Source organism: Centrocercus urophasianus, unplaced genomic scaffold (genome assembly GCF_019232065.1).
Source record: "Centrocercus urophasianus isolate 14NV4802_14NV808 unplaced genomic scaffold, USGS_Curo_1.0 seq_53, whole genome shotgun sequence".
In the NCBI taxonomy this organism is placed as follows: Eukaryota; Metazoa; Chordata; class Aves; order Galliformes; family Phasianidae; genus Centrocercus; species Centrocercus urophasianus.
Window position 1 is genome coordinate 666935 of NW_024885122.1, and position 27973 is coordinate 694907.

Consider the following 27973-nt stretch of genomic DNA (forward strand, 5'->3'; position numbering starts at 1 on the left):
TGTATGGTATTGCAGTGGATGTGCTGTATGGTATTGCAGTGGATGTGTGGTGGGAAGAGGACGAGAGGGAGATTGCTGCACTTCCAGCAACGGCCAAAGCTCAGGATGCTGAAATTTGACCAGAGCTGCAGCCTGGAGTGGATAAATCTTACTTGGGTGATTAGGCACAAAAGGATTTGTGTTCATTGATGTAAATGCTCTTGGTTTGGTCCTGGTCCCTGTGTAGAAGCAGCCCTTCTTTCCTCCCAAGTCACTAGTTCTGGTTCTTATTTGAATCTCATCATGCATATATTACAGAAACGCATGTTTGCTGTGATTGCTGCTAATAACGTAATGCCCCAGGGCTGACACTACTAGGGAGGCTGGGGACTAGCACATCTGCAGTGCTGCAAGAGCTTGGCCAGCAAATCTTTCCTTGATCAGAAATAATCCCATCCCACTGAGCTGCCATTTCCGAATTGCTGCATCAGGGCGTCACTACCTGCTGGTCCCAGAGGAGATTTATTAGCCAGCAGTCTTTGTATTAACTGTGCGCACAGGAGAACCTGACCATCGGTGCTCTGGGAAGAGGAAGGGACCTGTTACAGCAGACGGCCAGCAGGGTTGAAATATGGCTGGGGCTGTAGAACAGCCCACTCTACTCTGAGCTTTTTTGTGCCTATGCTGCTTTAATGGGAAACCACGAAGCTGAACACTGAGCTGAGGGACGGATCTGCTGAAGAGCACCAACTGGTGCTGCTCCTGCTGTGGAGCAGAGCTCGGTGCTGCTCAGGGTCATGCTTTGCTACTGTGGCAGATTGGCAGGGAGGAGGAAGGGGGAAGGATTTGGAAAAAGTGTGTGGCCATGATACGAGGTAGTGGCTTGTGGAGGAGATGTGTGTGTGCAGTAGGCTGGTATGGCAAGGAGTTTAATGACTGCATGTCCCAAAGGTGCTGTGAGGGGGCAGAGCCAGCCTCAAGCTGAGGGTGGGAGCACAGCAGGACTGGGCTCTGCTGCCTGATGGGGCCTTGGGGCACGCTTATGTGAGACCCGTCTGCCAGGTAGGAAATTCCCACACTTGTGTAGCAGCTTTGACTGCTCTGTAATGGGATTGCTGAAATGATGTGGGGTTTGAACGCTGCAAAACCATCCTCCTCCCACATTTGGAGGTTTTTAAATAGCTCAGTTGTCAGTGCTTTGTGCAGCTGTCCCTGCAGATCAAGTCTGGGAGGGAGATAAAGGCAAATTAGCACGAGGAAGAAGATGTAGGGTCGAGCCGTCCATCTCCTGTGCTCTGAACCAGCAGCAGCATGGGACATTCCTTACTGCGTCACGGAGCGTGCTGCAGCATTCCCCAGCTCATCAGTTCCACAGGAGCAGTGCGGGGATGTCCCCTTCCTTGAGGGGTCTGTGCAGCACTAACAGCTGCCAGGGTGAGCCCTGTGTGTGGGACGAACCTGCCGCTCACCTGTGGGATTTTGGCTGGGCTGTCACCCTGCAGGTGGCTGTTTGGGGCCGCAGGGAGCTGCAGGAGTTGACAGAGTGCTCGGCACCCTTTGTATTGGTGACAGATTCTGGGAGAGCTGTTGGCTTCCTTTGAAGTGGGTTCTGCATGTGCCTTCTGCAGGCCTGGCAGGACAGCTCCAGCCGAGAGGCCCTGCTTGGCGGTCAGGGCCTGCCTTGGTGTGACTCTTCTTCCTTAGCAGTGCCTGAAATTCTGGGGGTTTGTCACCAGGCTGTGACTAACTTGTGAAACAGGTTACCTCCCTCCTGACTGGTAGTGCAGCATGCTGGAGTATCTCGTCCATTGGCAGAGCAGGAGAAGCAGCAGGCCGTGGCACTCACACCTGCAGCACTGCATCCAGCCCTGGGGCTGCCATTACAAGAAGGACGCAGAGCTCTGGAGCAGGTCCAGAGGAGGCCACAGAGGTGCTCAGAGACTGGAGCACCTCTGCTATGGAGAGGCTGAGGGAGCTGGGGGTGTTTGCATGGAGAAGAGAGGGCTCTGGGAAGACCACTGTGCGGCCTTCCAGTACTTGAAGAGAGCTTATAAAGGCTCCATCTCCATCCTGTTTGCACAGTCTGATAGTGATGAGACAAGGGGGGTGGCCGTAAACTAAAAGAGGGGAGATTTAGGTCAGGTGTGAAGAGGAAGCTCCTTACCCAGAAGTGGCGAGGCCCTGGCTCTGCTGCCCAGAGAAGTTGGGGATGCCCTATCCCTGCATGTGCCCAAGGCCATGGCTGGGTCCTGGGCAGCATGAACTGGTGGGGGGCAGCCAGCCCACAGCTGGGGTCTGTGAAGGCCATTCCCACCCAGACATGCTGGGATTCTATGATTTCCTCTGAGGTTCAGTGGCTGTGGCAGCTCCATCCAAGCCTGGGCTGTGCTCCCTACAGTGTCCTGCTCCCTAGGCACCAAGGGCCCTGCTTACTTTCTGCCACGTTAGCAGGGACTGCTCCTACTAATTTCTGCCAAGCTCTGACTTGTTGAATAACCTGGCAAATACTGACCTAAGATGCATCCAGTGGTGCCTGTAAATCACTACAGGTGCGGTGGAAATGGCCCTGTACTGCTTGGAGCAGCACGTTATAGCGGAGCAGCATGTGTCTGTGCCTCCTGCGTGCCCTAGGAGTTCTTCTGGTTTGAGCCCAGGTGTGCAGGGGATGCTGTGGGGGCAGGTGGGAACAGCCTGGGACTGGAGACCACAGCCTGGAGGCTCTGCTTTGCCTTTGATTCCAGTACTCCCTGCTTTCCCCTGGATGCTATGGGTCTTTTTTATTAAACTTTGATGTTTCCCCTACTGCAGACAATGTCAAGAGCCATTAACAGAGCTCACCTGATGACAGCAGGACATCGTGCAGGGGCTGGGGAACCCTGTGAGTGTTTGTGGTTCAGTCCCAAGCTGTGTTCCTGGGCTCCTGCCATTGCCTCAGGTGAGTGGGGAGCAGTGGGGATGCCCTGCTCCTCCCACCAGCCCCCACGGCCCCCACCCTGAGGTGCTCACCCCACTGCTGCACATGACTCCCTGCAGGGCCCACGGCTGCTGCCTCCCCGTGCCCATTGCTTGTGCTGGCTGTGCTCCCCGGCCAAGGGCTGTGGCTCACAGAATGCCTTGGGAACAGAGCCAGCCTCCACCTCCGTCACGCTCATCCCGTGCCGGCTGCGGAGCCTGCTCAGAGACATGACAGAGGGTGGCACTTTGGTATTTTTAGCTTCTGCTGCATTGCATTAAGAGCTGGGAACAAGGGGTGTGGACAGTCGGCGAGAGGATGCACCAGGCTGTGCTGTGCCGCCGGTGGGACTGCAGCTGCTAACAAGAATGGCTTGACAGCCTGTGGAAATGCTGCATGTGGGAAAAGCTGCCTTCTGGACCCCTCTGGTGCCCTGTGACCGGCCGTGGGGACAGGTGGGCAGAGCTGAGCACGGGGCCCGTTGGCTGGGTGCCATTGGTACTGCAGGGAGAGGCAGCTGGTAGGGGTGTGGATCAGCCCCTTGGTATTGGGCTCTGCTTTAGGAAACCTGTGCTGGACCCTTTTGTCATGGTCCCTGTTGATGCTCCCTGTGTAGGACAGGTCTCTGCAAGGTCCAAGCCAGACCTGGGGGGTACCCCCGTGTTCTTCTCCTGGAGGCTGCAGAAAAAGGGCACTGAATCATGCTGGGGTTTACAGGGCACTGGAAACAAAGGACAGCGTGTGGCACAGCTCCTGCTGCTGGCTGCAGTCCCACATCCTGCAGGAGCACGCTGTGTGGGTGCCATCTAACCAAGGGAGCTGTGGGTGATGCCCTGGAGAAGGGCTGGCGAGGTTCTCTGCTTGGTGCCCACCGCTGCCTCCCTTGGGGCTGTGCATGAGGGGGGGCCCAGTCCAGCCGCTGCCAAGGGCCTGGATCCTCCCTGTGCAGGTGCTGGGCTGGCAGTGGGTGCGTACCAGCTGTGCCCCCTTGCCCATCCTCACAATGCTGGGCCGTGGGTAGCCCCACTGCTGCCCCTCTGTCGTGCTGCTTTCCCTCAAGTCCTGAGTGAAATCAGGGGAGTCGAGTCAAGCTGTGGCTCCTAATGAAATAAACTGATTTCAAGTTAAGGAAACGCACCATTAAGGCCCATCCTGACCTTGGCTATGCCCTCTTATGGGGTTATGCAATTATGAGTGCTCTCCGTTAGCCCTTACAGCTCTCTGGGAGGATTTAAGCACTTCTTTGTTTCTGACTTTGTCAGAATGTAGGAGAAGACTTCGTGCTGCTGCTGGGGGAATTCCCTCCATCAAATGTGATTTGTGAAAGGTTCAGCTGGAAATTAAAAAAAAAAAAAAAAAAAAAGAAAGTGTCCAAACTATACACAGAATTGTATCCAGAAAGTGTAAAGTCATTGAAATCATTGCAATCCTCACCATTAAAAAAGCAAAAAAACAAAAACAACATGGAGAAATAATTGAAAGGGACAGTCCTAAAGATAAACATGGTGCAAGGAAACAGGAAAAGGGGGAGGGGTGCTGGGGGGAGTTCTGTACTTCCCCTTCCCCTCCAAAATATCCCAGGAGGAAACAGCAGAGCTCACCTGGTCATTCAGCTACAAAAGATGTGTGGAGGGCTGTTGAGTATAAAAAGAGGATTTTTTTTTTTTTTTTTTTTTTTAATTAAAAAATTGTAGTGAGAAAAAGGGCACATACTGGGAATCTAAAATAAACCCATAACAAGGCAGGGCTAAAAATATTTTTAAGGGTTGCTTGCTAAAAGCATGAATTCTAATAATAAGTTCTTTGAATATCTCAAGACCACAGTGTCTTTAGGAGGAGCTGTGCTTGGAGAGCAGCTGGTGGCATGTGCACAGGGATTGCCTCAAATTACAGCTAACGTGGCAGAAAGTAGGCAGGGCCCGTGGTGCCCAGGGAGCAGGGCACTGCAGGGAGACTGCCCAAGGATGGATGGAGCTGCCGCAGCCACTGAACCTCAGAGGAAATCACAGAATCCCAGCATGTCTGGGTGGGAATGGCCTCCACACCCCCAAGCCGTGGGCTGGCTGCCCCCCACCAGTTCATGCTGCCCAGGACCCAGCCGTGGCTTTGGGCACCTGCACTGCTGTGGGTTTAAAGTGAGGATGAGGTGAGTGCACCGGTACGTTGTGCACGGACTCTGTGCTGCTGCTGAGTGCATTCCTCACCAGGTGCTGTTAAAGGAGGTGTGCCATCGTCTGACAAGAGGCCTCTGTGTATGAATGGTGGGTTAAAGAGCAGGGTCTGTGTGTAGGAGAGCTCTTGGCTGGTAAGCACAGGAGCAGTGTGCAGCGTGCTGTTGTGGTGCGTGGTCCTCCTGCTGTGAGTATGTGAGGCGGTGAGATGGAGGCAGAGTTGGGAGAGCTAAAGAAAAATCTTGCTAAGTAACACATAGAGGTACCACCGTGTCATAGAGTCTCAACACAGCTGGGATGGAAGAGACCCCCCCAGCCATGCAGTGTGCTGGCTGCTCCCCAGCTCAGGCTGCCCAGTGCCCAGCCATGGCCTGGGGCACCCACAGCTCTGGGCAGCAGTGCTGGGGCTGCACCGCCTCTGGGTAAAGAGCTTTCATTAGCACCTGACCTAAACCTCTGCTTTTTTCGTTTAGATTCCTTCCCCATTGTGCTGTCACTATCTGCTTCTGTGAAAAGTCAGCCTCCCTCCTCTTATATGCGTGTTCTTTTAGGGCTTTCCCTGCTTCTGGAGGAGGTTGTAAAGCACTGGAAGAAGATTTGGCTCTGCTTGCAGTGATTTGCAAAGGGAGAGAGAACAGAGGTATATCCTCCTGCTGCGTCATGGTCCATCTTCAGTGATGGGTGCTTTCCTGCTGCCAGCTCAGATAGGTGGTTAGGTGGATAGGTGGACCAGCTGGTGTCCGTGGAGAGGGAGGCACCTGTGCTGGAGCTGGGCAAGGAGCTCTGCAGGGTAAGAGCAGGGCAAGTAGGGAATGGGACAGAGAGGGCAGCAAGGAGACGTTTCTTTGTTGACCTTTTTCACCTGTTGAGAACCTGGAGCCAGGCAGGAAGGCAGCAGGATTAAAGTAAAATGAGTGTGTTTTCCCACATCTTACCTGTTGGTAGCACCAAATGCTGCTGGGCACTTGGAACCCATGGTTACAAAGGGCTGTGGGGCTGCAGAGGGCTAGCAGGACTGTGCCAGGTGAGCTGCAGGAGTGCTCTGAAGCCACGCAGGAGCACGCATAACACCTGCACTGTTTTCCCAGGCTTTTCCTCTTGACTTTTGGTGGAGAGAAGCCAGGATAAGCTGAACTTCATCAAAGGAAACAGGAACAGCCTGGCCCTAGCTCTCCCCATTGCACCAAACCGACTGCACATGGCAGCAAGCTCAGTGCAGGCGGGCAGCAGGAGCGTGCTGCAGCCTCGTGGCACACCCATGCACCGCTGTGGGTGCAGCAGGGTGTTTGGGCTGGCAGCCCTTATCCAGCCCCTCTGGAGATGCCTGGTTTTGGCGTTCTCATGTTCTGCTGCTGCCTGTGTGAGCTGTGTGCTGCTTGTTGGCTGTGGCCCTCTCACTGCACAGCAGCTTCGGACTGTTCCTGTGGCAGATGTGTACTGCTGGCTGCTCCCACAGCTCTGCTGTGACTCCCCTGGCAGGCTTGGTGACAGCTACCTGCAGGGTGTCCTGTGGCCAGCACTGGCCTTGGGGCACACGGCCCACAGAACTGCCTTGGGCTCTGATGGGTGTCTGGAGCTGGAGTGGCTGCTGGCAGTCTGAGGCGATGCAGCAGAAAAGGGGTTCCTGCCTCTGTGCTCTCCTTTTCTTGGGCACTGCAGCCTGTGGCCACGTGCAGGTGTCACACAGCTCGGGCACGAAGTGCTGGCTTTCTGTGAAGAGGTGATGCATGAGCGGCCCCCCATGCCTGGCCATCATAGCTCGGTGTGGGACTGATCTTGGCTTGGGAGCAGCTCACCCTGCTGCCATGCTGGGATGCTATTGACTGGCTCTGTATGGTATCTGTGCTTGGCTGCTGTTCAGTGCAGGATCAAAAGGAGATCCATTCTCATGGGGTCTGCGCACTTTGTAACTAATCCAGTACATTGTTCCAGCTGATCCCCAGCTTGGGCAGCCTGCAAGATCTAAGAAGTGCAAAGGCTGTGGCTGAGGCTGACCCCGTTGTTCAGCCCAGGCTCAGAGGCAGCACCTGTAGTGCAGTGTTTCTCCCTGCAGGAGGAGAGTTTCTCTTGGCTGCCCAGGGGCACAGTACCATGTGGGTATTGGTGCTCTGCTGCTCATTAGTGGGGCAGCCTGGCAGGGCCACTCTGTGCCACCACAGTGCTTTTGCTGATCCAAATTAGCAGTGAGTGTGCAGAATGCTCTGTGCTTGGACCACAGTGAATGGGTGACCACTGTGAATCCAGCCTCAGCCAATGGGATGTAAATATTTACAAACCCCAGCAACTCTGGAATACCCAAGAAGCTGGATGGGGCTGGGCTTTCCAGGGTGCTGGAGGCTGCTTCAGGACAGGCCCTGCCCTCAAGGGAAGCAGCTGTCCTGGCCTTGGCAGGAGGATGTGGGGTGCTGGGAGGGCCCCACAGCGCACTGCAGCCCCATGGTTCCCAGGCTCCTTTCCAGCTATAGGAGCTGGGCTCTGCCCCTGGGACATAATTGCTGTAAGATAGGGAAGAGATGTCTTTGTGGGAAAAATGGGGCAGTTCTGCGTTTTGGGACAAAAAGCTCTTACTGCTAGATGCATTCTAGTTTTCACGAGCCCTGCTGCTCCTGTAGAGCGGGAGTTGCTGGTTGTCCCCTGCAGAGGCCCTGGGCTGACCGTGCCTTCCAGGAAGGGCCATGGTGATGGCGCAGGGAGCACCATACTCCTAGGAGGGCATTTGGTCTGGTGCTGTGCCTGGGGATGCAGGAGAGATGTCAGGCTGAGGTCTGTGTCCTGTCCTGCTGTGCCACCATCCAGCAGGGCCGGGACTCCTGCCCGTGGAGCTCTGTGTGGGGTGGCAGCAGGTCTGCCACACATCAAGGGGCACAGCTCATGCAGCGCTCTGGCACGGGAAGCTTTGCTGGGCGTACAGCGATATCCCCTCTGCAAACACGTGCTGCTTCTGTCTGTGGGGTTTGCTTCACGTGCTGCCGTTCTGTTCTCTCTGCAGCCACCCAGCTTAAAAGTGCTGAGCCGCTCCCCAATGTCGGATGCCTCGGACACCTGGGAGTGCAAGGCGCAGGGCCCATTGGCCGGCAGCGAGGAGCAGCAGACCCACAGGGCGACGGCCACAGAGGCAGGTGGGCAGTGCCTGTGCCCTGAGGAGCAGCCCGACGGGGCTCCGCTGCGGCGGCCAAGCGCCCAGAACGGGATGCAGGACACTGGGGCTGTGGGCACGGGGGTGAAGAAGAAACGGAAGAAAAAGGATTTGGGAGAGCAGGAAGGAGGAGAAAAAGCAACTGTGGAGGTGAAACCAAAGAGGAGAAGAGAGCCTAAAGAACCAAAAGAGCCTAAAAAGGCCAAGGAGCCCAAGAAGCAGAAGGAGCCCAAGCAGAGGGAGGTGACCAAGAAGCCCCGGAAACCTCGGGAACCCAAAGCTCCCAAGGAGCCTAAAGACAGGAAGAGCGGCTCTGAGCCTGGCCCCAGAACAAGGCCCAAGAAGAGCAGGTGGGTGCTGCTGTGACCTGGGCTCGGTGACTGGCAAGGGCTGTGGGCTCCAGGGGCTGATGTGGGGTGCACCCTGGGGCAGGGACTGCCCCCCTACAGAGGCCGTGGGCTCTTAGCAGAGCTGTGGCTGAGGGCTCCCTCATACTGCGCAGCCGAACACCACTGCCTCTGGTAATTCCTCATCCTATTAATTAACATCACTGGACAGAAGAGGAGCTCTGATTTCTTTTTAATTGGGAATGTGTGCAGAAAGCAGAGCTGGTGTCAACTGGCATCATTTGATTTACTGTCAAGGACTTTCTGTGTTTGTGGAGAGTCCTGTACAAGGCAGGCTTATTGATTGGAGCTGGGCCCTTCTCTAGTGCTGTAAATAACCCATAGGATGAATGTATTTGTGCCAGAAACGAGATTAGTATGGGATCCGGCTCGGATTTTTTCATCAAAACCTTTCTTTGTTGGAAGACACCAGTTTGGTAGAGCTGCTTGAAGGAACTTTCCTGGAAACAGTCACCAAGAATGGGCTTCCCAGGGTCCACTGCATCCACCCACCTGCCTCCCTCCTGCCACGGCTGTCTGTGTGCAGGATGGGATGGAGCCCCAGATCTTCCCCTCCCCAGGGGCTCTAGCTCCTTTGTAGCTTTCTTGTGGGTGGAGGAGAGGTTGTGCCAGGGCGGCCATGCCCAGGGCTTAGGTAGATTGTATGGGGCAGCACAGCTCCCACAGCAGGCTGGTGGGGAGCTCAGCAGGTGAGAGCTGGGCTCTGCCCCTGGTGGAGCACCCACAGCTGAGCTGCTTAGTGCTGCCTCTTCTGTTCACCCTCAAACCCAGTGCTCTGCGCACAAAGGATGCCTGGCCCCATGTCATGGACTGATGAGATGTGGGTGACAGGTCGAGCAGGGAGCTAGGGAGTAGAGCTGGAGCAGTGGGAAGGAAAAGAAGGATGAGGCATGTGCAGAGGCAGCACTCAGTGCCCAGAAGGATTGTGCTTTTCTTAGGAAGGACAAACTGCAGTCTCAGTCTCAGAGCACCTGCAGGGTCAGCGCCTGCCCTTAACTCTCCCTGTTTCCGAAAAGCAGGATTTCTGTTTGCTCTGTGTGGCCCATGGGCCAGCCAGGCGGTGTGGTCACCGTGTCCTGCAGGATGTGTGAGCACGCTGCTCTCCTGGAGCCTCCAGCCTGGCGCCAAGCCCAGCCTGGCCTCGTGCCCAGCACACAGGCCTGCTGTGGCCTTTCCTGGCAGGAGGCTGAACTGGAGGCCTTGAAGGCAGCTTGTTTCAACCTTTGCCAGAGATGAAGGATGCCGCTGGCAGCCTTTTCTAGTGCCGCCTCCGCTGCGCCTGCAAGAAACTGCCGTGTGGGTGGTTCACACACATCCACCCGTGGTGGAACCTTGGGGTCCAGGCCAGCGGAGGGAGGCTTGGGAAAGAGCAGACCTTGGAGGCTGGGATCCAGCTGTCGTCCAGGAGCCTGCTGCCACCTGGAAGGTCCTTGGGTTGCCAGCAATGCCTTCACACAGTGCTAAAGGCAGCCTGCGACAGCGTGACCTGCCTGTCGTGGCTCCGGCCTGGTTGGCCAGGCAGGGGGATGTGGTGGGGTCACCCCAGCTGCAGTCTGGGGGCTGCTGCAGAAAGCAAGGCAGGGCCCGTTATGAGACTCTGTCATGGTTGCCTTGGCCTGTGGCTCAGCAGACAGCAAACAAACCCACCTGAAGCAGGAACGGGTGCTGGGAGCAGACACCCTGAGGTGGAATGGGAAGCCTGCTCCCAGCCGTGGAGAAGGCTGGGGATGTGGGACACCAGTGGGAGAGCCCCATGCCAAGCATGCGACTGGTGGGGCAGGCGCTCCGTGCAGAGGGATTGATTGCTGGGAGTCCTCTAAGTGGCAGATAATGGTGGCATAATTTCTTCTAAATTATTTCTAATCACAGCCAACTACTGGCTCATGAATGAAGCAGTTGTTAATTGTGACTTGCAAATCAATATCTCAGGAGTTATTGCTCGGATGGAAGCAATGCTCTCTGTGCATTTTCAGGGCCTCTAATTGAACTGCTGCTACAGTCAGGTCAAATTTGGCCTGAACAGCAGATTTTTAACTGTGTGGCTTTTGCTGGCCCCAGACAAGCATGATTGTCTCATGAAAATGGGGACGAAACCTCAACGGGGCTTTGAAACCCACTGTTCTCTGCAGCTGTGCAAGTCTTAAATGTGGAGGGGCTGCTGGTGAGAGAAGTAGATAGCTCTGCTCCCAGGCTTCTTGCTCAGCCCAGGGACAGGCAGCAACTCCTGAAAATCTTTCTCTTAGCAGTGTTTGTTGCAGTGGGTAAGGATGGCTGTGCCCCCCAGTTGGGTGGGGAGATGCTTGCCTGGCACCTCCTGGCTCCTTGCCCCATCTCTGTCACAGCATTCAGCCTGGCTCCCAGGTCCCAGGAGCTGTGCAGACTGGCAGTGAGCTGAACCCCATCTCCAGTAGCCCCTGTGGTGCCGCTCCCCAAGTCCTGTGCAGTTGGACCCTTTTGTCCTGGTGTGCTAGAATCAGCTGGAAATACCTGATGATGATCAAAGAGAAGACAAACTGCCACCACTGCTGGCTGTGCTGTGCTGATATGTCCAGTGCTGGGGGAGGCCCTGGGAGCCCTGTGCTGCCCTTGGTAGAGGAGGGAGGAGCATTTTGGAGCAGAACCCGGTGCAAATGCCTTCTGGCTCCTCCCAGGACCTCAGAGCAGTATCTGACCATCAGTCTGTCCTGGCAGCAAGGAGCAAGGTCTATCTGTTGGTCTGTCCTGGCAGCAAGGAGCAGGGGCCCACCCCTGTAGAGAAGAAGAAGAAAGGGAAGAGGAAAAATGAGATCCCAGTGGACAGCTTGGATTTGGATCAGGATCTTCTGAGCCCATCAGTACAGAGCCCTGAGGAGTCTGCGGAGTCGGCTGACAGTCAGGTATGGCCCCAAACCCTTGGCTGGGAAAATCCTGGCTGCATCTTAGTAGGAAAAGAGCTGGGCATTACCCTGTGCCTTCTGGCAGTGCCCCTCCCCAGGATGGCATGAGAAGGCTGCGGAGCATTCCTGCAGGGCTCTGCTGAGTGTGGTCTAGGGGCCAGCAGTACTGTGCAGGCTAGGCACCCTGCTCCAAGGCACAGTTGGGGCCTTGCACAGCACTGATAGCAGCTGCTCTACCTGTGGCAGCAGCGCAGGGGCTTACGTCTCATGGTGCCCTGTTCTTTCCCACCACCTCCACCCCACCTGTGCAGAGGATGGATGGTCTGGAGATCAGGCAGCCCTGGGACTCTCTTTCCTCAGGCTTCCATCCCCATGCCAGGCAAGGGAGGTACTCGGGCTGCTTGTTTCCCCATGATTACCTCTTTCATCCCATACACAGAAACGACGCTCTGGCCGGCAGGTGAAGAGGAGGAAGTACAACGAGGACCTGGATTTCAAGGTGGTGGATGATGATGGCGAGACGATAGCTGTGCTGGGAGCCGGGCGAACCTCTGCACTCTCTGCCTCCACTCTGGCATGGCAGGCTGAGGTAGGGCTGGAGGTGGGACTGTGGTGATGGGGCTTCCTGCATGTCAGGGTGTCCAAAGAGTGTCGCTGTGGGATTCGAGGAAGTGTAGGATCCTTCTGCGAGAATGGGACAGCAGTGCGCATGTGGGAGTGTGCCAGCAGGAGGTCTGAGTGCACTGGGGGTTAGGTGAGGTCCAAACTGCCTCCTCCTGCTGGGAGAGTAAGGCCTGTGGGACATGTTCTTTAGCTGGAGTTGTACCTGAATGCATGGCCAACCCTCTGCCTCAGCCCACCTTTGGCTCCTGTTTCTGTAGCTCTTGCCCTTGAGGTTAACCCAAGTATTAAGTATTTTGGCTGACAGCCAAAGGCTTTGAGGGTGCCAGATCATTGTTTTCTGTGCACATTGCCACTCTTCATCAGTCCTTCTGATTGTAGAGATGCTCAGCTTGACACCTGCCACAAACCTGCTCTGCTGGGCAATGTGGCAGGGACATGGACAGCGTGGCAGGGACCAACTGGAGTCACCATGGTGTGAAGCTCATTGCGCTTCCTTCTCTGCACACTGATCTTGTTCTTCCTTCCTGCTGGCCTGTGTACCAGATGCCTGCAGCTCACTGCCTTTCTGTGGTCACCAACAAAGCTGCCAGATATTAATAACAATCACTAATTGTTGTCCTGGTGTTCTTGTCCCTCCCTAGTCCCTTTTATCATTTGGTGTGGCTATTAGCCAGACCTGCTGCTGAGCCAGTAAGACCTGGCCTGATGCCCCAGCCCTGTCTGGAGGGCTGCCCTCAGGACGTGTTGTCCTTTCCTTCAGCAGCTGCCTGGGGCCCCAACAGGCTTCCACCAGTGAACTCTTCAAGTGAGATTTTCAAAACAGCAATTGGGAATGGATTGCCTGTGTCAGGTGTCCATGTTGCAAGCCTGCTTCTCATTGTATTTAGTCTTGGACACCCACCTTGGTGTGCCCAGCTCCAGATGAGCTGTGAGGGCAGGCATCGCAACCAGGCTGAGCTGAGGACCTGCTCTGGGCTCTTTCCCTCAGGCTCTGCCAGTGCTGACTACGGCTGCTCCTGGCACCAGGATTGACCCAGCAGGACAAGAAGGGAGCCCTGAGGTCCCAGAGCTGTCCTCTCCATGGCCTGAGCTTGCAGTTTTCCTCCCTGGATCCTGTGCCACAGAGCGTTACTGGGAGGGCCTCAGACTCCCTGCTTGTTTTGTGCCTGCCATCTCGGGGCTGGGAGCAGGATGGTGTTAGGAACACCTCCAGCACAACTTTGTGGAGTGGGTGCCCATGGTGACCATCAGAAGGTCTCTGCAGCCTCAGGGAGAATTTCCTCACAGTAGGCCTAAAGTCCTTCCTGGTTCTGTCCCCTTGCGTGTGCTGTGGCCATGGGCAGGTGGCAGTGATGGAGTACCTTGCTTCTGTGAGTCTTGGCAGAGAAGCTCCGAAGCTTCCTCTTTTCTGGGCTGGTGAGCTTGCAGAGGAAGAGCAACTGCTCTGTGGTAGGGTGATGCCAGACAACAAGCTGAGAAAACAACTCTCTGCTCTCTTTCCACTGTCACCAGGAGCCTCCTGAGGATGATGCCAATATCATTGAGAAGATCCTTGCCTCAAGGATGGTGCAGAAGGAGGTGAGTGGCATAGATACCAGTAGGGCCAGAGGTCTTTGGACAGAGAGGGGAGGAGACCTGGCTATCTTTGTGCATCAGGCGCAGGTTATGCAGCAGGAGTCCTTGTCTCTGTGCTGTTCCTGCACCTGTGCCTTGCAAGGGGGTGGTGGGGTGTGCTCAGACCATCACCTCTCTGGGCTGGGAACAAGCGCAGTGCTTCTCCTGTCCTGGGGCACCAGGAAGCCTGTGGAGAGGAGTCAGACCTGGACTGGTCACCAGGTGTTTGTGACTCTCATCTTCAAGGGTGGTATAGCACCATGCTCCTCAGGGCCACTGAGCCTCAGAGCAAGCACTATGCTGTGCCTGGCCATCATTGCTAACTGTGAGACACAGCCTGCCTGGGGTCCGCAGCTGAGAATGCCCCTCCCGCCCCCCGTGTTCTGCACAGGCTCTGGATGCCACTAATTTTCCTTCCCTTGGTTTCAGACTCATCCTGGAGGCCTGACATTCGAGATGGAGGAGTTCTACGTCAAGTACAGGAACTTGTACGTGCAGCGTTGTGGTGCTCTGTGCTGCAGTGGTGTACATTCCATGTGCAGCAGTGTGCTCTGTGTGCTCTCACCTCTGTCTCAGCCCCAGCTGCAGCTCTGGCCTTGCTGCTGCTGCTGCTCTCCTGAGCTGCCCAGGCTGTGGGGAACAGGGCAGCCACCGCAGCTGCAGTGCTCAGTCTTGTCCATGGCTTTCTCTGGCCTGAGGCCCCATGTGGCGAGGCATGAGCTGGGTGTTCCGTGGGTCTCTGGGAGCTCCTTGTTTGTCTTTGTGGTGGATAGGATCATTTCCCCAGGACCTCTTTGGTCACCTTTTGTTGATTTTTTTCCCTCTGCAGCTCCTACCTGCACTGTAAGTGGGCAACTCTGGAGGAGCTGGAGAAGGACCCCCGGATATCCCAGAAGATAAAGCGCTTCCGAAACAAGCAGGCTCAGATGAAGCATATTTTTACAGAGGTGAGAGCTGAGTGCAGCAGGCAGCCATTCCCTTCCCTGGCACAGCTGGACCAGAGCTGTGGCTGAGCAAGCCATGACAGTGCCCTGAACACCCCTGGTGTCAGCAGAGGAAGTATGGGCAGGGTGAGAGATAGCCCTTGCTGGTCACTGCCAACCCTGGCAGCATTGCTCAATGGGAAGGAAGGCAGCACACAGTGCTGATGGTGCTTTCATCGTATGGGAACGTGCCTGCTAGTGATGGGGCAGAGGGGAGAGAGACCTATAAATATCTGGGTGTAGGGCCACTGCTGTCTGCTTCGCTATATAAGCAGATTAATCTTGTTTAGTATGGAAGGTGTTCTATCATTCTTATCTTTCTAACAAAGATAGTTGTTGGATCTCCTCAGACTGCCCCTTATAATGTGAACTAGGTTGGTGGTCTATGAACATTTCTCCATGGAAGTAATTGCAAACTCGGGGGAGTGTGTGTTTAATTTCTCAATCCTGAGTCTGTTTGGGACTTTCCCAGGATGCAAAGAAAAGGCATATGTTGGATGCACTGTTCTATTGACAGTTTAACAAAGAGCAACTGCTCTTTCCTGTGACTAAGCTTAGCTTGGGGAGCTGTGAACACAGAAGCCTATTTTTTCTTATTCCCAAGCCCTAGATGCCTCTACCCAAGGACAACTGCTACTCTAAAGCCCACTCCTCCCCAGGCTTTCCCTTCCCTCCTGAGCAGTTGCCGCTGGTGTATGCTGAGTAGAAAGTGGGGAAGAAGAGAGAGGCGGAGGGAACAAGGTGTCATTCCTTGCAGAGGAACTGGGCTCCATGAGGGAACAGCTGCAGGGACCCAGGTGGTGCCGTGTGCGGTTCTGGTCTGTGGCAGCCACAGCTCTGGATGCTGTGTATAAGCTGGAGCACACAGCTCGAGTCTTTGTGCCTCAGGGCCGGATGGGCTGGAGCGGACAGTTCTGCCTCCCAGCAAGGGCAGCACAGGGCCAGCAGCCGCTCCAAAGCGAGGGCTTTGCCTTCTGCAGGGCTTCTGCATCCTCCCTGCCCAGAGACAGATGTCACGTACCTGTGTCCATGGGCACTTGGTGTGCTGCACACAGCAAGCAGCATGCTGGGGACAGATGTCCCACAGTTGTTTTCTCATGCCCACCATCTGTTTAACCCTCGAATCACCTTGAACTTACCTCTCCTTTTGCTGTCACAGCCTGATGAGGATTTGTTTAACCCAGACTATGTGGAGGTAGATCGAATTCTGGAGGTGGCTCACACGAAGGACCCTGACACCGGAGAGGTAAGTGGCTGCATCACTCACCTACCTCAGAGGGGGAGGGAGGTTCAGCAGGACAGCTGGATCCAGCACACGCATCTTGTCATCTCTCATCAACTTGCCTTTCCAGCTTTGCACAGCTCAGACCCTACTTCTTGGGGCCCCCTGGCACTGGGGTAATACAAGGGCCATTGAGCATTGCAGTGATTCAGTCTCAGTTGCAGCCTGTGCCCATGCCGTGGGGCTGAGCAGCCGTGAGCCCTACTCTGGTCTACAGGCCTCTCTATGTGCTGCAGGAGGTGACTCACTACCTGGTGAAGTGGTGCTCGCTGCCCTATGAGGAGAGCACCTGGGAGCTGGAGGAGGATGTTGACCCAGGGAAGATAAAAGAGTTTGAAGCCCTCCAAATCCCTCCAGAAATCAAGCACATGGTAACGTACCCAGAGGTAACGTACCCAGCTGGCAACTGCTGCCCTGGGCAGGAAGGGACTGTCTGTGTTTTGTCAAGGTCTAACAGTGGTCACCTTCTTGTCCCTGCTACTTCAGTGCAAGCCCCTTATCCTCCCCTCTGGAGGTGTTAGCAGGTGGGATTTGTGGGTGGGATCCAGAGGCCAAGACCTCTCTGCGAATCTGCTGAATGTTTTGAAGCATTGTCCTGGTGCCGAGTCCTAAAATCAGGGCCTGGCCACACTGGACATTTGCCTTTTCCTCTCCATGAGTCTTGCTCCTGCTCTCTCCTGCTAGGAGCGCCCAGCATCTGAGTCCTGGCAGAAACTGGAGAAGTCCCGAGAGTATAAGAATAGCAACCAGCTGCGGGAGTATCAGCTGGAGGGAATGAACTGGCTGCTCTTTAACTGGTATAACAGGTGAGGAGGGGCTGGAGCTCTGGGCTCCCCTGAGGGGCGCTGGCACATGCCTTTGCAGGAGTCGAGCTGACAAGCAGGGGCCTGATTGCAGCTGCTGAGAGCTGCCAGTGCTGGAGCTGATGGGCAGTGGCCTCAGCAGCTGTGTTTGTGTTAGCCTTGCAATTGAGTCTTTAGGAATGTTTCTCTGTGGTGATAGTATGGGTCTGAAATACAGCTCATGTTTGGTATTGGTCAGACTTCTGATGACTCATTTTTGTGGGAGAAATGCAGAAGCATGCATGTTCTCAGCATCAGCAGGTTTTGTTCACAAGCTAGAGTGCACCCAAAAGACAGCTTCTTTCACACTAACTTCAAGTCCATCATCTGGAAGAGGTTGGATGGTCTGGCTTACCCAGACCACTTTGGGCCACTGATCTGATGTCTCCCACACCACGGAGTCAGGTGTGCATGGAGGTGACATGCTTGACAGCACATTGAAGGGCTAGTGACAGAGTGGTTCTTGCCCCTGAGGGCCACATTAACCTGTCCTTGCCCATATCTGCAGGAAGAACTGCATCCTGGCTGATGAGATGGGGCTGGGGAAGACAATCCAGTCAATCACCTTCCTCTCAGAAATCTTCCTGATGGGCATCCATGGCCCCTTCCTCATCATCGCTCCCCTCTCCACCATCACTAACTGGGAGAGGGAGTTTCGCACCTGGACAGAGATGAATGCCATCGTGTACCACGGCAGCCAGATCAGCCGGCAGATGATCCAACAGTATGAGATGGTGTACAGGGACACACAGGTGACTGATGCATGCAGCACTCCCAGGATGTGTCCTCCGATTCTGACTTCCTTTACTGAGGAAGCACTGAGTTGCACATGGGGCTTGTGGTATCTTTTAAGGACCCCTTTCGTGGCACTGTGTATGAGTGAAGAAAAGATCCAGTTCAAGCAGAAAGGGGAAAATACAGCTGAGTCCCAGCCACAGCTGATGTTCGGGCTTGATTATTTTGCCTTGAAGCAGTGCCTGGTTTGGAGGCATGCAGTCTGCAGCCAGCATGGAGGCTTGCAGGAACCTGCCCACTGCTTGAGGGAGGTGAATGTGAGAGAATCCCAAGTAGGATTCAGAAGCTAACATTGTTATGGTGTCCAGCCTCTGTGGACCGCCAGGGTGTGAGACAGCATCCTGCTGCCCTGCAGGAGTCAAGCGCTGTGTATGGTTTATGTCTCCCTAGGGCAACCCTCTGCCTGGGATCTTCAAGTTCCAGGTGGTTATCACCACCTTTGAGATGATCCTTGCCGACTGCCCAGAGCTGAAGAAGATCCAGTGGCGCTGTGTGGTCATTGATGAGGCGCATCGCCTGAAGAACAGGAACTGCAAGCTGCTGGAGGGGCTGAAACTTATGGCCCTGGTGAGCATGTCCTGCTCAGATTCATATGAGTAGGGTGGGTCGGAGGTGGCAGTGCCAAGCAATGTCTCTGCCAGCTGCTTAGTCCCAGGGCCAGAGCTGAGATCTCCCTGTCTCAGAGGGGAGGATTGTTTGGAAGCCACTTAGTTGCTAAAGCAGCACTAATGAAGGAGGACCCTTTGATGGGTGGGGAACTGGTGACCTGTATGGTGACATTTTTTTTGCTGAAGTGGAATACTAACCCACAGCTAGATGACTCCTCCTATGTCCTTGCATCTGCGTGCACTCCCTGACAGAGCACTAGCTGGCCACACAGCACAGCTTTGGACTGCTTCAGCATACAGAGATAGTGGCTGAGCAGCTATGTGCAACATCCTTTGCCTGTGGCGTGCCTTGTACCCTGCAGTGAGCAGGGCTGCCATATTTAAGGTGTTCTCTTAATCCTTTGTGAACATGGGACTAATCTGTGCCAAGGATAGCGGTGCAGGACTGTGTGTGATGAAAAAGGGGTCAGTGAGCTGCTCAGGGAAGAGATTTGGATGTACACGTCCTTCATACCTATTTGCTGAGAAGAGGGCCATCAGGCCTATTGGCCCCATCTGGAGTGCTGTGTACATGTCTGGGGCCCCAACACAGCAGGGCTGTGAGCTGTTGAAGCAGGTCCAGAGGAGAGCTTTGAAGATGATCGGAGGGCTGGAGCATCTCTACTATGAAGACAGGCTGAGGGAGTTGTGCTTGTTTAACTTGGAGAAGGGAAGGCTCCAGGGAGATGGCATCATGGCCTTCTGGTACTTGAAGGGAACTTACGAACAGGAAAGGGACCAAATTTTTACGTGGTCTGATAGTGACAGGACAAGGAGGAATGGCTTTAAATTAAGAGAGGGGAGATTTAGATTAGATGTCTGGGGAAATATTTTACTCAGAGGATGATGAGGTGCTGGAACGTGTTGCTCTGGGAAGTTGTGGATGCCCCATCTCTGGAGGCATTCAAGGCCAGGTTGGGTGGGATCCTGGGCAGCCTGATCTGGAAGTTGGCAATCCTGCCTGTTGGAATGAGGTGATCATTAGGGTCCCCTCCAACCTAAGATATTCTGTGATTCTGTGACCCTTTCCTACCCAGCTGGGTCACACTAACCTGCAGGTGGACCAAGTCATTTGCCCTTTTTTCATAGCAGGTGACTCTTGAGGATGTTACCGACATCAGGTCTAGCAGGAGGATTAGCCTAAGCAATGAGTGGATGTCCAGGTCTCTGGCAATGCTGAGGCAGAGCAGCTGGTGAGCCTGGGAGGCAGCATTCAGAACAGTGCTCTGATCTACCAGAAAAAAGTCTTGCCCCTATGTGCATGGAGTCTAGGGCTTTGTCCATGTGCCAGCACAGTCCTACCGAGGGGCTCATGCCAGGGTAGGGCTGAGCTGTGGAGGCAGCGTGGGGGATCTCAGTGTTGGCTGTTCTTGCTGCACAGCCAGACTGTTGCACATCCTGGGGAGCATCCTGGGAACCACAAGACAGCATCTGGGTCAGCACTGTGGCCAAGGAGCCGCTCTGGGTGTTCCTTTGTCTCCTGGTCACACAGTGCTCTTTTGGGGCTGGAAGACAGTGAACGTTGTGATCTTGGGGCCCTTTGGTCCCAACCAGTGGGTCAGCCTTCAACCTGTTCTCTGTGTACACCCAGGAGCACAAGGTGCTGCTGACAGGAACCCCCCTGCAGAACTCAGTGGAGGAGCTCTTCAGCCTCTTGAATTTCCTGGAGCCACAACAGTTTCCCTCAGAGACAGCCTTCCTGGAGGAGTTCGGGGACCTGAAGACAGAAGAGCAGGTACCTAGAAGAGTGAGGCTGGTGACTTAGTGCAGATCACTGAGACAGCTGGCACACACTTAAGCTCTGTGGAAGTGAACACCACCCCTCAGTGCCTAAAGATCTGCTCTTTGCAAGGTGCAGTGCTACATGTAGGCCCTGGACTCAGCCAGGAGAAGCAAAACTATGACAGAGGCCATAGGCCAGTGCTGCTTTGGAGAGAGGAGACATGTGCCATGCCAAGGGCAGGGTCTGCTCTCTGCGTAGTTCCCCCCTGCCCCTTGCATGCTTGGGCAGCTCAGTGCACTCACCTTTCCCATCTTGTCCGTCCAGCAAGAGTGTAGGGTGCGTGAAGAAGTCAGTAAGTCCACGTGTCTGTCACTCTGTCAGGTTTCCTTGGAGAACCATTCTCAAAGATCCCCTCGAGTGTGGGTCATGGGGAGCAGCACAGTACCCTGGGTTGCTTCACTGCACTTTGAGTGCCTAGCTTAAGTGAAGACTGCAGAAGATCATCCTAGAGGAGCAGGCATGGACGCATGGAGCTTTGATTAGCTGTGATCGAAGCTTCTGGTTTACTGCAGCAGACGCATGTATCCAAAGCTGCCTGCAGCAGAACTGTGCAGAGTTCATGGCCCATTCACTTGCCTTCTGCAGGGAAACCAGATCCTAAAATTGCCCTGTTTGTCAGAGCAGCTGTTTCAGGGCCATTTATAGTGGGTTTCCAGCCTGGAGAGGCTCTAATATTGCAGGCCTCTCTGCTGTTGTCTCCGTGTGCTTGCCGTGCAGGGAGGGCAGTGAATCTCTGCTCTTGCTCTGTCAGGTGAAGAAGCTGCAATCCATCCTGAAGCCCATGATGCTGCGACGGCTGAAAGACGATGTAGAGAAGAATCTGGCACCCAAGCAGGAGACCATCATTGAGGTGGAGCTGACCAACATCCAGAAGAAATACTATCGGGCCATTTTGGAGAAGAACTTCTCCTTTCTGTCCAAGGGTGCCAACCAGCACAACATGCCCAATCTCATCAACACCATGATGGAGCTGCGGAAGTGCTGCAATCACCCGTATCTCATCAATGGTGAGGGCTGTGCGCCGGCACTGGGGGTTGGGTGTCACTGCAGGGTTTACTTGTCGCTGCCCATAGGGCTCACTCAGCTCTGGCCTTCTGCCTGCAGTGATCTGCTTTGGTGCCCTCCTGGGCAGCCCAGCTCCCCTGCAGTGCTGCCTGCTGGTGGGCACTGCCAGCCTCAGGGTCCTACCAGGTTCTCTGTGTACAGCTGTTTCAGGAGCATTTTAGAGTGGAGTCCTCTTCAGCATTCCAGTGTGACGTGTTCTGTCAAGAGCTGGTGCAAGACCAGAAGGAGTAGAGTCAGAGGAATGTAGGGGCTTTTTGGAGATCTCTAGCCAGCTTCCCTAGATCTGTCAGCTGCAAGGATTCTCTTCCTTGCTGTTGCCCTAGACAGGAAGCTGGAGTCAACTGCACTGCCAGCCTGACTAAGAGCATACATCCCTTGGGGTTGGAACTAGATGACCTTTAAGGTCCTTCCTAGCCCAAGCCTTTCTGTGATTCTGTGATCCATTCTCACCTGGCAGGGGCAGAGGAGAAGATCCTGGAAGACTTCCGTAAAACACACAGCCCGGAGGCACCAGACTTCCAGCTGCAGGCGATGATCCAGGCAGCTGGAAAACTGGTGCTCATCGACAAGCTGCTTCCCAAGCTGATTGCTGGTGGGCACAAGGTGCTCATCTTCTCCCAGATGGTGCGCTGCCTTGACATCCTGGAAGACTATCTCATTCAGAGGCGGTTAGTGCAAGCTTCAGCATTCACTTCGGCTCCTCCATGTCGTGTCCATCCTGCGCTGTAGATACTGGAGTGGAAAAAGTCCAGGGTGGGGATTTTGTCATTCTGTGCCCACGTACCAAAAGATCTGAGTTACAAGTTAGCACCAATGGGTGCAGACTCCAGTGCTGGGCAATGTGATCTGGCCACTCTGCATTGCCCAGGACTGGTCCTAGGAGTGACCAGATGGAAAGCTGTTGGAGAAGGTCCAGAGGAGCCACAAAAGATGATCAGGGGGCTGGAGCAGCTCCCCTATGAACACAGGCTGAGGGAGCTGGGCTTGTTCAGCCTGGAGAAAAGAAGGCTGCAGAGTGACCTCATTGCAGCCTTTCAGTACCTAAAGGGAGCCTGCAAACAGGAGTGGAATCAACTCTTGGGAAGGGCGGATAACAGCAGCTCAAGGGGAAATGATTTTAAGTTAAGGAAGGGAAGATTGAGATTGGATGTCAGGGGGAAGTTCTTTACAGAGAGAGTGGTGAGGTGCTGGAACAGCTGCCCAGAGAGGCTGTGATGCCCCGTCCATCCCTGGAGGTGTTCAAGGCCAGGCTGGATGGGGCCCTGGGCAGCCTGGTCTGATATTAAATGGGGAGGTTGGTGGCCCTGCATGTGGCAGGGGGTTGGAGCTTCGTGATCCTTGAGGTCCCTTCCAACCCTGGCCATTCTATGAGGTAGGACCTTCCCTTGATCCTAGTTTGGGCTGACTGTATGCCCACACGCAGCCTGGGGGGAAGGAGCAAGAAGGGGTTTGTAGCTGTAGTGAGGTCAGGCCCAGCCATGACCCTGCTCTCACCTCTTCCCTCTTGGAGCAGGTACACCTATGAGCGAATCGATGGGCGGGTGCGTGGCAACCTGCGCCAAGCTGCCATCGACCGCTTCTGCAAGCCTGACTCAGATCGCTTTGTCTTCCTACTGTGCACGCGGGCGGGTGGACTGGGCATCAACCTTACTGCTGCCGACACCTGCATCATCTTTGATTCAGACTGGAACCCACAGAATGACCTCCAGGTAACGGGCCGGACAAGGTTGGACCATACACCTAGCTGCTCTGATACAGCGTGCAGCACTTGGAGAGCTGGCACACATCACGGGGAACATCCCACTGTGGCTCTAAAAGCACAGGTGGGCAACACTTTGCCTGTACCTGCTGGTGGAGGGGTCAAGGAGAGAAAAGGCTGAAGCCTCATCCCCATTTCCTTGCCTTGGAGTGGTGGGTCTGGCTCCTACTCCAGCCCAGCCACAGGTGCTCAGTGAGGGGTGCCCCAGGAGGTGGAGATGTTGGGCTCGCATGTTTCAGCTTGTGACCTACTCTCTCCTAGGCTCAAGCTCGCTGCCACCGGATCGGGCAGAGCAAGGCAGTGAAGGTGTATCGCCTCATCACCAGGAACTCCTACGAGCGGGAGATGTTCGACAAGGCCAGCCTGAAACTGGGCCTGGATAAGGCTGTGCTGCAGGACATCAACCGCAAGGGCGGCACCAATGGGGTAGGTTAGCAATCAGCGGGGTTCAGCAGGAGGCTCTGAGATAGAGTATGTCTCCTTCCCATGCATCTTGTCCCCGTTTCCTCTGGGCAACTGTGCAGGGCTGTGTCCCTACATGGGGCTAAAAGCCTCAGATTCAAGTAGGATGGTTCTCACCTGAGCTCAGACCAGACCATACAGTTCTCTGCAGCACCAGTCCATTGTCAGATTGGCCAACATTCCCAGCCTGTCTGTTCCTCTCCTACCAGAGCTTAAGAGGCCAAAGCCTGTGTGGCTGCCCTGCTGCCCCACATGAGAAGAAATTGTAGGCTATATTAGCAGCCCACCCAGCCCATTTCAGCCATGCAGAGCTGTTTTATGAGCATTGAGCAGTACTATGCAAAGCAGAAAGGTAGACTGGAGAGAGAAAGAGGCTGGGTAACTCTTGGAAGAAGTGCAAGTGACTGCTAAGTTGCAGCAGGCTTCTGGGTAGCGAAAGCCCAGTCCTACACGCTCACACTGTGGCTCACACCTGGCAGGCTGCCCCTGCACTGTCACAGGGTTTGTGGACACATGGTACTGTGTCTGGTTGACATGGACTCATGCAGCGGGAGGTCTGGGTCAGAAGAGCCTTCTCCCATGGTGCTGGTGCCCAGAGCTGGCAGGGGTGGTGACGGTGTTGTGTTTGGGCAGGTCCAGCAGCTCTCAAAGGTGGAGGTGGAGGACCTGCTGCGGAAAGGTGCCTATGGTGCTCTCATGGATGAGGAGGATGAAGGATCCAAGTTCTGTGAGGAGGACATTGACCAGATCCTGCAGCGCAGGACGCAGACCATCACAATCCAGTCCGAGGGGAAGGGCTCCACCTTTGCCAAGGTGTGTCATGCTCTTCGGGTGGGAAGGGAATTGCGTCGTGGGGCAGAGGGGGCCACTCTTGGGGGTGTAGCTCAGTCCTGTTGGTGTGGCCTCTTCCCTGTGTATGGCTGAAGCTGTCTGCCTGGAAGCCAAGCTCTTCTGCCTGCCCCTGAATGCCCAGAAGTAAGACCTTGTTGGAACATGGAGACAGCCATTCTCCTCTGGAATGGCTCATGGTCTCAGGAGATCAGCAGAGCTGTGAGAAGGCGGCTGCTAGCCTGAGAGAATTGAGAGCTGTGCCAGCCTGGCAGTGTGCACTTGCAGTCCAGAAGGCCAACTATATCCTGGTCTGTGTCAAGGGAGACACGACCAGAAGGACAGAGATGTGATTTTCTCCCTCTACTCTGCTCTTGTCAGACCCTGTTCTTGTGAGTACTGCATTCAGCTCTGGGGCCCCTGGCACAAGGATACAGAGCTGCTGGAGTGGGTCCAGAGGAGGCCATGAAGATGCTCAGAGGGCTGGAGCACCTCTGCTATGAAGACAGGCTGAGGGAGCTGGGGGTGTTCTGCCTGGAGAAGAGAGGGCAGAAGGGTGTGGGAAGGCTTTGTGGTACCTTCAGCACAGCCCATCCCTGTGGCCAGCCTCTCTTCTGCCATAGGACCTGGCTCTGTAACAGGACCCCTGGAGAGGTGGCAGGACCTGGCTGCTGGCCTCCACGATGCCAGAAGCTGTGCTGCCACACCATGGGGAGCTGTGTGCCTTGGGGTCCTGACAGTCCCACCAGAGCAGCCTCCTGCAGCCAGCTCCCAGGAAGGAGCCCAACAGGCCGGCTCTGTGTTTGGCTGCTGTCCTTGGGGAGTCATCGGGCTTCCCTCCACTTTCAGGTGGCACAGCCCGGGCTCAATTTCCAGCAGGCCAGACAGGACTGTAGTGGAAAGAGAGTCAGCTTCCTTAGGCAAACAGCAGAGACTTCTGACATATGTAAACATAGGGTGCAGTGCACTGGGGATCTCTGCTGGGGAAAGCACATCTGGAGAACACAGCTGCAACCTGCTCACTCACCTTCTCTCACTCTCAGGCCAGCTTTGTAGCATCAGGCAACAGAACTGACATCTCCTTAGATGACCCTAACTTCTGGCAAAAGTGGGCCAAAATAGCAGAGCTTGATACCGATGCCAAGAATGAAAAGGTAAGATCCAGTTCATGGCCTGTGAGCCCCCCAGCTGGTACAGAATTGCCCCACATTCACCTAAGTCTGGGAGGTCCTTCAGTGGCTATGTAGGTCATGTTCAATCTCCAAGAAGCAAACCTCTCTAAGATCCAGAAACAAATAGGGCTGAGGGGAGCTGCCCAGGCTTCTTCAGCCCAGGTGGAGCAAGTGGGGGGACAGGTTTGAATTATGCCACTGGTTTCACCATGTGTATTTGCAGCCCTGCTGCCCTGCCTTCAGGCTTGTGATGGGAATGGGAACAAGGAATAAAGCCAGGTTATCAGGCAGCCCATCTCTGTGTCTGAGCAAGGAGATGTGGTCTGTCAGTTGGATGCTACAGTGGTCTTGCCTACTGCCCTGCTTGGCAAATAGGCTCCTTCCCAGCAGGGAATGTGGGGAATGTGGCTGCTGGAGCTCCAGGGAGCCAGAGCTTGGTTTCCCCTGACCTGACTGCAAAACTGCTGGACCTTCTGTGAGCATTTCCCAGGGTAATATCCTTGCACCTCCCATTCACCTCTGTGAGCATCTCCCATCCTTGTTCTTGGCCCTGCCTGCTGTGTGAATGTTAAGACGAGCTGCAGCCTTGCTGGTACATCTGGAGGCAGCACAGCTGGGGCTCCTGCCCTGAGTTGGGTTGATGATGACGTGGATGCATTTGGCATTGATGGGAAGGAGGCATGTGCATACCACTTGATTTCATGTTGCTCTTTTCTGCCCCTTCTCGGAAGCCGCCTTTCCTTTTCCAGCCCACCTGTCTCCCCATCAACACAGCAGTTACACCACCTTCAGCACTGCTTGTCCCAGGCATTGCTGGGAAGGCCAGGATTGTGATTCAGAGCTGAATCGGCTGCTGAGCATCAGCAGTTTGACCTCTGAAGGCCTGATTTTCAGCCTCTGAGCATTCAGGCAGAATTATGTGCTGTCTCTGAATTGTCTTGTGTGCACATGAAGCAAATTTGGGACTGGAATCCTTGTGGCAAGGTGGTGACTAGCCCCAGGGCTGGGAACTAGGAGCCAGAGGTGTGAGCAGAGCCAGGGAGCAGCAGCAGGGAGAATTTACTGTGCCGTGGAGGGCAGGTGTTGCAACCCACACCTGAGTGCATTCCCTCTTTGTCCCCATAGGAGAGCTTGGTCATCGACAGGCCCCGTGTGCGGAAGCAGACCAAACACTACAACTCCTTTGAGGAGGATGAGCTGATGGAGTTCTCTGAGCTGGACAGTGACTCGGATGAGCGCCCCACTCGCTCCCGGCGCTTCAATGAGAAGACGCGGCGGTACCTGCGGGCTGAGTGCTTCCGTGTGGAGAAGAACCTGCTCATATTTGGGTAAGTCTCCCCCCTCCCAGAGACCTCGGACACGGCCTCCAGCTGCCCCAGCACACAGGTGGGCTCCCAGCTGCCACAGCCGCGTTCTGTCCGTCCTCAGCAATAGATACCCAAAGCAGTGTTCCCTTCTAGCAGTGACCCGTCCCCGTGGTACCTGGACTCCTAGGCTCTAAGCAAACATTTGGGTGGAAGGGGAGTTTAGGGGACAAAGCGCGAGCTGGTTGTCAGGGCTTCCAGAGTCTGCTCTTGCTACAGCCTGTTCAATCCTGTGCAAACTTCTCCCCATCTCTGCTCCCATGATTTGGGGACGTAAGACCCTGCCCTTTGTGAACTCACGCAGGGAGGTCTCCAGCTGCATACGAGTGTTTATTGTCTCTCTATTACTGCGGTTCCAGCTGGGGACGATGGAAAGATATCCTGACCCACGGGCGCTTCAAGTGGCACCTGAACGAGAAGGACATGGAGATGATTTGTCGAGCACTGCTGGTTTATTGTGTCAAGCACTACAAAGGGGATGAGAAGATAAAGAGTTTTATCTGGGATCTCATCACACCAACGAAGGATGGCCAGAACCAGGCACTGCAGAATCACTCAGGTATTGCGTGTTCTCTCTGCCATTGCAACAGTACCTGTCATTAGCGTGGCTTCTGCGGGACTAGGCTGAAGAATTGAAAGCAAAGCCATTTGAAACAGCCAGGAAGCACTTGTGGTGGAGCATGACAACTCTCTCATTGTAGATAAAGTGTCTGCCATGGGACTGACCTCCATACAGACCTCAGAGACAGCAGCAGGGGCTGCCTTTGTGTGGGAGTGCATTTCATGGCTCCTGATGCTTGTTTGGCTGTGGCTGGTGTGGAGAGAGCTTTGCAGTGAGAGCGGCCTGCAAAGTTTTATCTCGGTGTACTGTCAGGGTTTCCCTGTTCTGGGGGACGCTGCACTGTGAGCTCGTAAATGTTGGTGACCAGGTGAAGATGTTGGCTGGGACAGTTCTGAGGGTGTCTGGCTTTTCCTCAGAGCAGCTTAGGATGCAGAACAGATCATCACACCTGTGCCAGCCTAAAGTTGGATCTGCCTGGCCCTGGCCTTGCAGCTGCTCGTTGTTTGGAGATGGCAAGGGACACTGGCAGTGCAGTCTGTGCAGCTGTCTCATCCTATGTCACCAGCTTGTGCCTCCTCTTGTCACAGTTCTTATCCCAGACACCCTGCTCTGTAGTGCCTGTCCTGGTTGGTGGGGGTGCAGTTTTGATGATTTGTCATGAGATGCTGC

General features: G+C 54.9%; 1 protein-coding gene across 8 annotated transcripts in view; it reads left to right on the plus strand.

The window, feature by feature from the left end:
* Positions 1 to 27973, plus strand: part of CHD6 (chromodomain helicase DNA binding protein 6) — a 74214-nt gene that overhangs the window by 22913 nt on the left and 23328 nt on the right. For 4 of the 8 annotated variants that reach the window (XM_042835454.1, XM_042835461.1, XM_042835456.1 and 1 more), the window contains 20 exons: positions 8093 to 8589; positions 11375 to 11522; positions 11962 to 12111; positions 13659 to 13724; positions 14190 to 14248; positions 14590 to 14707; positions 15903 to 15989; positions 16262 to 16411; positions 16710 to 16831; positions 17376 to 17619; positions 18053 to 18229; positions 19901 to 20044; positions 20844 to 21099; positions 21615 to 21825; positions 22671 to 22866; positions 23178 to 23342; positions 24012 to 24191; positions 25250 to 25360; positions 26504 to 26706; positions 27102 to 27304. In XM_042835454.1, the coding sequence (XP_042691388.1) occupies positions 8093 to 8589; positions 11375 to 11522; positions 11962 to 12111; positions 13659 to 13724; positions 14190 to 14248; positions 14590 to 14707; positions 15903 to 15989; positions 16262 to 16411; positions 16710 to 16831; positions 17376 to 17619; positions 18053 to 18229; positions 19901 to 20044; positions 20844 to 21099; positions 21615 to 21825; positions 22671 to 22866; positions 23178 to 23342; positions 24012 to 24191; positions 25250 to 25360; positions 26504 to 26706; positions 27102 to 27304 (3487 nt within the window). The remainder of the gene's footprint in view (positions 1 to 8092; positions 8590 to 11374; positions 11523 to 11961; positions 12112 to 13658; positions 13725 to 14189; positions 14249 to 14589; positions 14708 to 15902; positions 15990 to 16261; positions 16412 to 16709; positions 16832 to 17375; positions 17620 to 18052; positions 18230 to 19900; positions 20045 to 20843; positions 21100 to 21614; positions 21826 to 22670; positions 22867 to 23177; positions 23343 to 24011; positions 24192 to 25249; positions 25361 to 26503; positions 26707 to 27101; positions 27305 to 27973) is intronic. The other 4 variants (XM_042835459.1, XM_042835462.1, XM_042835455.1 and 1 more) reach the window with 3 other exon arrangements.